The 11,802-nt window shown below is 39.4% G+C and overlaps 1 protein-coding gene across 2 annotated transcripts in view; it reads left to right on the forward strand.

Moving 5' to 3' along the window:
• The window catches only part of LOC147027257 (A disintegrin and metalloproteinase with thrombospondin motifs 3-like), a 399,233-nt gene extending 387,636 nt beyond the window's left edge, over nt 1-11,597 (forward strand). Inside the window, exon 22 of one of the 2 annotated variants that reach the window (XM_085883516.1) lies at nt 8,433-11,596. In XM_085883516.1, coding sequence (XP_085739642.1) covers nt 8,433-8,800 — 368 coding nt within the window. In that variant the 3' untranslated portion in view covers nt 8,801-11,596. Of the gene's footprint in view, nt 1-8,432 lie in introns of both variants that reach the window. The other variant, XM_085883515.1, reaches the window with a different exon arrangement.
• Nucleotides 11,598-11,802: the final 205 nt, after the last annotated feature.

An 11,802-nucleotide genomic window follows, 5' to 3' on the forward strand; every position in this document is an offset into this window, starting at 1 on the left:
TATATATATATATATATATATATATATCTTCTTCTTCTTTCGGCTGCTCCCGTTAGGGGTCGCCACAGCGTATCATCCGTATGATCCGCATAGTGATTTGGCACATGTTTTACGCCGGATGCCCTTCCTGACGCAACCCTGGTCGCCTCTTACAACACAGGGATATGGTACACCTATTTTAACCAGGGTATACACCAGCCCAGTACACTGGTACTCATTTCGCCGCCCCTGGTCAACCCCCTGGTGTATTAATTCAGTGGCCCAACGGGGCTTGAACTCAGGACCTTTTGGATCCCAAGCCGCTGCCCTAACCACTGCGCCAACACCAGGCTCACATATATATATATATATATACATATACATATATATATATATATTATATATATATATATATATATATATATATATATATATATACATATACATATACATATACATATAACAACTACGAATACTAAGCACATCCAGTGTATAATATATATACACACACTGGATGTGCTTAGTATTCGTCGTTGTTATATGTATATGTATATGTGTGTATATATGTATATATATGTATATATGTATATGTATATATGTATATATATATATATATATATATATATATATATATATATATATATATATATATATATGTATATATATATATATATATATATATATATGTATATATATATATATATATATATATATATGTATATATGTATATATATATATATATATATATATATATATATGTATATATGTATATATATATATATATATATATATATATATGTATATATGTATATATATATATATATGTATATATGTATATATATATATATATATGTATATATATATATATATATATATATATATATATATATATGTATATATGTATATATGTATATATATATATATATATATATGTATATATGTATATATATATATATATATATGTATATATATATATATATATATGTATATATATATATATATATATATATATGTATATGTATATATGTATATGTATATATGTATATATATATATATATATATATATATATATATATATATATATATATATATATATATATATATATATATATATATATATATATATATATATATATATGAGCCTGGTGTTGGCGCAGTGGTTAGGGCAGCGGCTGGATGTGCTTAGTGGATGGATGCGGATCATACGGATGATCCGCTGTGGCGACCCCTAACGGGAGCAGCCGAAAGAAGAAGAAGAGATGTGTATATATATATATATATATATATATATATATATATATATATATATATATATATATATATATATATATATATATATATATATATATATATATATATATATATATATATATATATATATATATATATATATATATATATATATATATATATATATATATATATATATACACACTGGATGTGCTTCGTATTCGTAGTTGTTGAATTGTAAAGTGTGGCAATCTAAAATCCCAAATGCAGATCTTTTCGTTGTGGACTCAAACATATTTTGTCTATTCCTGAAGTTCTGCATTCCTTTGCATTCAATATTTGTTTACCTCATGATGGATTCCCTTAATTGTACAGGTCCTGCTTTTCATAGGGTCACCCCAGTTGGTTTGAATAATCCGACAAAATATAATTTGGTATTTGTAAAGATGTAAATCCTTACATTTCTGGATTCATTGCAGAAGTCCTGTATCAAAATCATTTGTGAACCGAGTAAATGAACAATCGACCAGCAGTACAAGTGCTCAACTCAGTCCTGTTTTAAAGGTGAAGGTCACCTTTCGCTGTAATTGTTTGCTTTATCTTAAGCCACACACTGCGTTATTTGCTAAACAATATGAACACCATTAAGCTCTATTTCTTAAAGTCTCTTTCAAATGCTTTGTGAAATCCAGCATTTATGATCTGAAACTCTGGAGTAGCATTGTACTTCAGTGTACCATGTGAAAAAGCAAAATGTAATAATTATACATATAAATCTACTGAACCCCCCCCCCCCACCCCTCGACCTTTCCTTTTCCTTTTCACTTTTGTGCCCCTTAAGGGTGTACAAAACATGATAGCAAACAACCAGCAATCATTATACATAGTCTATCCTGTTATGTGGATTTCACTCACCTCACTGGAATCTATTATTTACTCTTCCCAATGTATTAAAGTTAGAATCCCACCAGACATGGGGATGGGTGTATCCTGGACATGCATTTAGGGAAATAACTGTCTGAGGACCTAAATGTTTGTATGGATTTGTCAGATCCGATTCTGAAATCCGTATATTGTGTGTGTGTGTGTGTGTGTGTGTGTGTGTGTGTGTGTGTGTGTGTGTGTGTGTGTGTGTGTGTGTGTGTGTGTGTGTGTGTGTGTGTGTGTGTGTGTGTGTGTGTATGTATATATTTGTGTATATATATGTACATATACTGGATGTGCTTAGTATTCGTAGTTGTTGAATTGTGAATTGTAAAGTGGACATGACAGTGAACAAGCGATTTGGCTTTATAGGCTAAATTTCCTTTCCCTAATTTTTGATTTATTGATTCATCAGTTAATTGATTATTCATTTTTCAATGATTTACTTAATTTTCAAAAAGTTACAGATTTGGATGAAAGAGTGGTGGTTTTGATGTGCTCTTATCCAAATGATCAATAAATTAATTATTTAAGGATTATTGTTTTTTTTATTTTTATTTTAATCAATCCATCAATTATTGTGCACTGCTCCCTCCCAATTCTGTCTCCATGTGCTGCACAACTGCATCGCTTGGTGCCAAAGGTGCCCCGGTGATGTCACGTGCTGGAGGATTTGTTATATATTTATTTGGCACCAGGGCGGTGTACTTTAAATCTCCCTCTACTTGTCTTTTATTATTTTTTGCATCATCATTCAAGCATTCCGTTGGTCAGCATTAATACCATTAGTTAGCAAAAATTATTTGGAATTAGTGAGAAAAAAATTCTACCATTTGTTTGAAAAATCTGCTTCTGCTTAATACAGTGGTCTGCAAAAGTATTCACCCCCACCAATAATGCCACATTCAGATGAATTACGAATGATGTAGAAACAATTTTTCCAAATGAACTTTTTTGATTCATAACTGAAGAGATCAAACTAAACACTGTTATAGTTGGAGGAGGTTACATGTCAGGAATACCTAAAAAAAAAAAACATGCACAAATCAAAATTAACTGGTTGTAAAAGTATTCATCTCCTGAGGTCAGTACTTGTTGGAAGCACCTTTTGCAGCAAAGACTGCTATGAGTCTTTTTGGGAAGGTCTCCACCAGCATATGGACACCCAGCAAATGTACGGATATGGACCCCCAGCAAAATAAAAATAAAAAAACCTGTCAAAGGGCAGAAGAGCTCCTTGTGAGCCAACAGACATCCATTTATCGGGCCCAACTGTGTTTGCGGACATCCTCCTGCAGTTGGGATTCCTTTTTAGGAGGTTGGTGGCAGGATTTGCACTCCGGCCACTGCAAAACCCTTCACTCTGCAAAACATACTAAAAACGCAAAGAAAACTGAAAACCCACTCTATGGGAGTACCTCCTGTGCAGCTGCCCTTTGCAGGGAAGCTCACTGGATGATGGGATTGGGGTAAAGCTTTTGGGACCCCCAATCTTTGATGAGAGGAGGAAAATCACGGGGTAACCTTCCTGGGTTGGATTGCGGTACTGTGTGTCGGCGTGGTGCTAAGGTGTCATCCACCAGACGATGATCTCCTTGGGTTAAACTGAGGCAGTCCCTTCGGGTGGGTGTTTGAAATTTCCTATCCTTAAGGGAGGATGATCACCTGTTTGTTATCATCTGAACTCAAATGTTTGAACATTGGTATTGCTCCATAGCACTCTCTGAGGTTCGGAGACCAGATATTGGCGAGACCATGGTGGGTGGTTACACCTTCTCTTGGTCTGGTCACTCTGATGGTTACTATGCCCAATGAGTTTCTGTAACTGCCCAATAAGCTGATTCCAATCATAATTCAGGTAACACCAGTCAACGAGTGTGTTGTGAGACGAAGGATTTTTCACTCCTTGGGTGTCATTTCCCTGGTCTCTGGATATGCTCCAACTGAGGCGAGTGATCTCACCATGAAGGACACTTCTATGACATGCTCGAGTCTGTCGTTGATCAGTGCCCCAGGCGAGATACTCTTCGAGTCTTGGGGGATTTCAATACCTCGAAGGAAACTGATAGGGATGTTGTTAGACATGCTTTGGTCTCCATGGGTATGGAACTGTGAAACAGAATTGCATTAAGTTCTTTGACTTCGAAAGAAGTCATGGACGTGGGGTGGCTGTTTGATGGTTTCAGAGCCCACAGGCTCATCACTGGACTTGGTATTCCAACGCTGGTGGTGTGGCAAAGGAGATTGACCATGTGCTCGTTGATGGTCGCTGGATGATGATCCAGAACTGCAGGGTCTACTGGAGTGCTCAGTTCCTCAATATCGACCACAGGCTTGTTAGAGCAACTCTGAAGCTGCAGCTTAAAGCTGGGAGATGGTACCATTCAAGCCATGGCTGGATGTTGGCAAGCTCAAGGATGAGAGGGTAGCTGAGGAGTTTGCGCACAGGCTGAGTCGGGATTTTACGGGTCTGGGTGCTTTGGCGAATCCTGAAGAGTTGTGGTTCACCACCATCTGCTTGAGCACCAATGCCCAGAGCAGTCAGGCTTCACTCCAAGGAGGTCAATGATTGACAGTATCCTTGCTCTTCGGGTTCTCACCAAACGCAGATGAGAGTTTTGGCATGTGTTGCTTGCAGCCTATGTTGATCTCTGCAAAGCGTTTGACTCAGTGAATCGGGATGCCCTCTTGAGGATTCTTGGTCTTTGTGGGGGTGCCCACAACACTGATCAATCTGATGTGTGAACTATACTCTGGTACTGAGAGTGCTGTGAGATGTGGTGCGACCATCTCCGACTTATTTCCAGTTGTTATTGTGGTTTTTCAGGGGTGTGTACTGGCCCCCACACTTTTCACCACTTGTATGAACTGAATTCTAGGGAGGATGTCGGAGAGATCAAGCTGCGGTGCATCATTTGGGAATGTCAAGATCTCTGACCTTCATTTCGCAGATGATGCAGTCATCTTTGTGGAGATTCTAGATATCCTTTTGGGGGCCCTCGAGGTGCTGAATGAGGAGTCGGAGCCACTGTGATTGCAGGTTTCCTGGGACAAAACAAAGATCCAGGCTTACAAGGACATCTTGGATGGTTCTATCTTGTCTGTACCTGTTTGTGTTGTGGATGTTGACGTCACGGAGAGATCACTTACCTTGACAGTGATATTGTTGTGTCTGTCACCCGATCCATCTGTATAGAAAATTGGAATCAAACCAATTACAAACTTCAATCGAGTCGTGTGTTGGGGCACCATCTTGCATCAAAATAGTTTCATCTTAGTTGTCTCATCTTTTGCGAAATTTGTTGAACAAGAAAGTTTGGCAGCATTTCCAAGTACCTTGGTCCATTCTTTGTATCGTGGAGGATGTAAGATCCAATGAGTTTGGTTGAAGTAATTCCCCACCAAACAAGCAGTTTTGGCCAACTTTGGCTGCGTTCGACCATCATTTCGAGTTTCATTTCCTGACGAGTAATATAGTTATGCCTGTTGGCAACATCACTAACATGGAAATATTTATAGGAATAAACAAGCTTTCAAAAAAAAAAATCAATGCTGCATTTCAATACGGTATTTAAAATAGGGACTTTATGATGGATCACCCTGCATGGAGGACTCGCAGGAGTACCCGGCATAGCATGGTGCTGATATAACCCTGTTGGCATTTTGAAGAAATGAAATTGTTTTTTTCTTTTTGTGGGGGTCTAAAATACTTCCCTATGCCCACGAAGGATTGGGGTTGGAGATCATTTAATATCACCTTTCACATAGCTGCAAAGATAGTGATTTTTTTTTTCTTCCAAAATTTTCAAAATATTTTTTAGCCTAAACCACACCCCAGCACTCTGATTAACCTCTGACAGTTTGATGAAGATCCGTTTCACCATCTCTGAGAAAAATGGTGCCACACACACACACGTACACATACACACACTTGAGAGACAGACAAACATCTCTGCTATCTATATATTAATACTGAAGGACCAATTTTGTGCTCCTCCTCGCGGTCGCGTCATGTTTTTCTTGGTACTGTGACCTGGACTGAAAAAAACTTCGTACCTGTAAGAGTGCATCGCACATAGTGGCAATAGTCAAATTTCAACTCTGAAGCAGAATAAACACTTTTCGTTTTACATTCGTTTACATGGCGACGTGTGACGTCACCTCTGAGAAGCGTCAGGACGTCATGACATCATCGGTCATTCGCTGGCGTCAAGACGTCATGACATCTTCGGTCATTCGCTGGCGTCAAGACGTCATGACATCATCGGTCATTCGCTGACGTCATTACGTCTGTTGACGACAGACCGTTACTGCTGAGAGGTGTAATTCCACTCCTCAAAAACAGCGTCTGCAATGTAAAACCCTCTTCTGCGCATGCTGACTACCTCAGAATGTGAATTTGACACAAAAATGTTGCAAGAAACATTGTATCTTCTATATATTAATACTGAAGGACCAATTTTGTGCTCCTCCTAGTAGTCGCGTCACGTTTTTCTCGGTACTGTGACCTGGACTGAAATAGACTTCGTACCTGTAAGAGTGCATTGCACATAGTGGCAATCGTCAACTTTAAACTCTAAAGCAAAATAAACACTTTTCATTGAGACGGGGGTGAGGAGTGAAGAGGCGGGGGCGGGAGATGAAGAGACGGGGGGCAAGGTAAGCAAATTTTTGGGTGGGGGTAAGCAAATTGCAAGTGGGAGACGGGGGGGGGGAATGGGGCGGGGATGAGTGGGCTGGGGCTGGGGTGAATTAGGCGGGGTTGAGTGTGAGGGGGTGGACAGAGGGGTGGGGGCCCGGGGGCGAGTGGGGTGGGGAATCAAGAGACGGGGGGATTGAAGAGGCGGGGCGGGGCCAGGGTAATTACATTTTTGGGCGGGGGTCAGCAAATTGAAGGCGGGGTGTGGGGGGCGGGGGGAAATGGGGTGCGGGATGAGTGAGCTGGGGCTGGGGTGAATTAGGCAGGGTTTAATGTGAGGGGGTGGACAGAGGGGTGGGGGCCCGGGGCGAGTGGGGCGGGGAATCAAGAGACGGGGGGAGTGAAGAGGTGGGTGCGGGGCTGGGGTAATTAAATTTTTGGCCTGGGGTAAGCAAATTGAAGGTGGGGTGTGGGAGGCGGCGGGGGGGGGGAATGGGGCAGGGGCGGGAGATGAGTAGGCAGGGGCAAGCATGCCCTGTCCAGTCCATGGCCCTCGAGTGTGTGTGAGCTGGTGAAGGTGGTTGAATGAACGGAATCCGTCTGTGACGGGGTTTCGGCTGGTCAGATAGATTATCGAGGATTCCACATAACTGCTTTGGAAGTTTATACTGCACAGGTAATTGTCGTGGTTGAGGTATCTAAACACAAATAATCACTTCTCCCGAACAATGATGGCACAGATTGCTGTTTTCTGCAGAGTCACCTGTTGTAACTGCGCTGTCAGCACGTGACCAAATAATGATGTCTGTGATTATTCAAGCCTATTGGCGGGTTTGTGTTGCAGATGCAAACGGATCACTTCATCAATTACTATCAAATATTGCTGTTCGTCTTTTCTCTGTATTAGCATTAACTTAGAATGAACAAAAATTGAACTAGGTTGATGGACGTTCTTTGGTAAATTCTCGTCAATAACGATGATATCACAAGTGTTCAGCTGAAATATTCGTGTAGTTATTTAAAGTTTGCAGTCTATGAAGTTTGTTGCGCTTTTATCTCCAGCTGTTGTCCTCCAAATGTTTCTCAATATTTCTGCTGCAATTTGCTCGGCTCCACGTAAGAGGTTAATCCCCTGAGTGATAGCTTGGAGTGTACATGAAAGAAAAAGGTAAAATCGCCTCGGATTACTTTACATAGCAATTTATATATAATACTCATTTACGAAGCAACAAGGCTCGTCGAAATGAAAGAAAATGAATTTGCAGCAACTTTATTTTTCATTCATGTTTCAATGTCCAGACACAGTATCCAATTTGATGAATAGCACACAGAGTTGCATGTTTTTGACAATGTTAAGGTCACGGCTTTGATGAGCAGCATTCTCCGTTGAGTGATCACTTGATAACAACCAACATTATGTTTGACATCTATACAGAATGGAGTTTGCATTCAACTTTAGCAATAACTTTTCTCTCCCACCCCATATATCAACCTTCATTGAATAAAGTTTCCTTCATTGCAACTCCTACTGTGCACTCATAAATGGCCTGCAAGTCTATTTGGAAGAATAATTGGAATTATTTTGGAATTGATTGTTAACTTTGATGTTGTGGTTCATGTAAGATTATTATCTTTATTTATTGTGTTTCTTATGATACAGATGCTCCTTGCCTTGGAGACAAGTCCCTCTTTTGCCAAATGAACTCCCTTGCTCGTTACTGTTCATTACCTGGCTTTCGTAAGCTCTGCTGCTACTCCTGCAGGAAGCGTGAAAATATCAACTTGCGTACCACTATGACTACTGCTACGATGATTGGAGACAGCTTTGCTTCATTTCCAGTTACTCCATTTTCTTCATCGACCATAAGAACCACAGACAGCGACTCTGTTTTCATTATGACACTTAAAGCCACAATAACTAGTAACTGGAATGAACTGGAGAAACAACCGACTTCTGCAGGGCCAATACCTGCCAATCAAACATATGAAGCACCCACTGGAGCGAGGGATGATGGTGATTTAGAGTAAACATATGCGGGAAAAGAATATGAAGACACAGTGAGATATAGCAGAATTGCAGAGCTGGTGAGAGATGAATTGATATGAGGTGAAGAAATGATAGATAAGATTAAGTGTGGACCTGGGAAATTGCATCAACCAGCTGAGTAAGACAATGTGAAGCAACTCCCTTCCAGTGAAACTCCCACAATCCAGAATCAATGTCCAACTTCACTCATCCATTCCTCTTATTTCCCCCTCCCCACCCCCTTGGAACTAACTTCTGCATTCTCTTTAATCCCATTATTCCCTCCAGGGCTTTGACAGCCCTCCACTACCATCTCAGGTCATTCCATATCCAAAACCATGATATTTTCAACCACCGTTAAAACCTCCCCAAGCACATCTCTTTCAAAGCTCCCAGTTCTTCATTCCTGAGAATTTGTGTGCTGTATCCATCTTCTCTACCAAGCCTGGTGTTAGCTTATAATCAGAGGTATATATGGCTGCCTTGGGACCTCAGGGTCCTGAGTTTGAGCCCCAGTTCACCGTTGAATTAACACCAGGTGGGGTTGACCCAGCCTGTCATCCTTCTGAGGTCAGCAAAATGAGTACCAGTTTGCTGGGGTAATAACCATTCGGGTAACCTGCGTCGGAGTGGCGCCTGTCCAGAATTGTACTCTTTGCCAATGAAACTGCCTCAGCGGCTTTATCTGCCTTTACGGCACAAAATAAATGGTGGTATTATTATTCTTCTTCTTATTATTATTCTCCATCTTCTCAACCCCGTGTCCTCCCCTTGTCCTTATTCTTCCCCACATCCTTTATTTCTTCAATTCTCCACTCTATTTTCCCCTCATCCCTGCTGTTGCTGTGCCCTCCCTCAACCCCCACCTTGATTTCCACTGTTCCTATTGTCTGTGATGTACGTCCTGATGCGTCCTATGTTCTAGCTCTGCTATGAGCCTCTCCACTTTATAAAGAAAAGAAAAACACAGCAAACGATGGTGAGCTCCATTGTTCCAATCCCTTGAGAGGAAACAATTTTTTAAGTGTTAACTGTTATTGACAAGTGAATTGTCAAATTGTTTGGACGTTTAGCTTTTTAAATAGTCTTGATTTTTGTGGTGCAAGTTCTTTCTAGCAAGGTCTTATATTGATTTTGAAATAATTGCCTCCTTTTGATTGAGTTTCACCAACTTGATTCCCACAATGTTCTTTCATTCATATAAAGCCAAAATATTTTGAGGAAGTCAAAATGTTTTCGGTTTTTTTTCCCTAACAATTTTGAGCTGGTGTAATTAACATCATCATGTTTCACATTATGATGGGAAACGAATGTATCGTGAAACAGTCAATGCTACATTTTCGTACCTTTAGAGACCATGTTTTGTTAGCCATTCAAACTTTACTTCTTCGGAGAGTAATGAATGGCAAGATGGATTTTCATGTTTGGATTATTTAAATATTATTACATACGCAAGACTGCAAATTGTTTTACAATTGCAAAATGGTGCAAAATAGTGTGTATTCACATACACACCATATACTATCTTGTTTGTATTTATTGAATGAATATACCTTTTCTTGGTATTTCTTGTCCATGTAAGTGTGTCTGATTATAATTATCTAGCGGATGTTTGATCGGTAAAAATTTTCAGTGATTTTCACTGATTTCTGGGCCTTCATTTCAGACCTAAGGTGCTTTGTAGGTTTGAGTCAATGTCCTTCGTTCTCAGGACTATGTCATATCAAACTACCCTGAACACTGTGCCAGCTGTCAGTGAAGACCTGATTCTTCAACGTTTTCAGTGTTTACGAGTTCCCTTTTGGGACTCGGCTATGGAGGGTCCGTTCAGAAGCGAATCGGGATGAGATACTCGCAATAATCACAGAAATGGCGAACCTTTAGCATTTTTCATGACAATAAATAGTAAAGAAATATTTTATCTCACTAATTTCTTCAATATTGAATAATAATATAAAAACGTCGATATTGAATAATAGTAATAATAATGATAAAGACCGTTTGCTTTTTGTTTTCTTTGGACGAGTGTGAGCACCGAGTTCATTAGAACATGTTGAAAGCCCAACGTAACGGTCACTGGATATTCTGACATTTAAATTGTAATTATCTCTTTAAAAGGCAAAATTGTATTTAATCAGAAGTACATATATTATTCAGATTCAAATTTATAAGTATTCTTGAGCCACTGAGTTTGGTGCTAACATTTGAACAATTAATCGAAATATAATATTGTTAAAGTATGCGATGGTTGCTTCTACATAAATTAAATCAGTTCACAGGTTTCATCTGTCCTGGCAGAAATATAACTGGAAAAAATGGATCTTTATCTCAGCTTTGGGGGGGGGGGGAAATATATTATATATCGTTGCAGTGTCTGTGTTGTGTTGTCACTGAACTACTCTCTCAACCTTTTGTAAAATTGTACCAAAATTCCAGGCTGCTCCTACCTCGCCTGTGTGTCCAAGGGGTATTTTGTTGGAAATATTTTTTTTGTTTTTTAAACTTTAATTCTTCAACTTCAATTGCTTATAAAAATGTAATATGACAATTATTAAAATAAATTTTCAAAAGAAATGTTTCAATTCTGATTGGTGTAAATCATGACAACATGGCAACTCGCGTACTTATCCTCAATTAAAACAAGTCTGTCTACAGCAAAAATAAAAACTTGACACTCATTATTTGTCAAATAGTGTTTAGAAACTTTTCTTGAAAGAGTTCTTGTTGTGATTATGGTTAAAGGCATTGTCGAGGGCATTACTTCACACATTCATTCTACTGGTCGGGCCTACGTAGCACGTAACAGAGCACTGCACGCTAAAATCACTTTTCCACGTGACACAAGTCACGTGGCCTATTGATACATCTGCAATTGATCTCAAGGTAGCAGAGGAGAGCATCATCTCAGAAAAACAAGGTTTTATGGTTAATTATTCGTTAATTTGCAATGCCACGACTGTCAAACATTCAGCGTGAATGTGCCATTGGCATGCTGAATACGGGA

The sequence above is a fragment of the Eptatretus burgeri genome, chromosome 5 (genome assembly GCF_056783735.1).
Source record: "Eptatretus burgeri isolate ZD-2024b chromosome 5, Ebu_testis_v1, whole genome shotgun sequence".
NCBI lineage: Eukaryota > Metazoa > Chordata > Myxini > Myxiniformes > Myxinidae > Eptatretus > Eptatretus burgeri.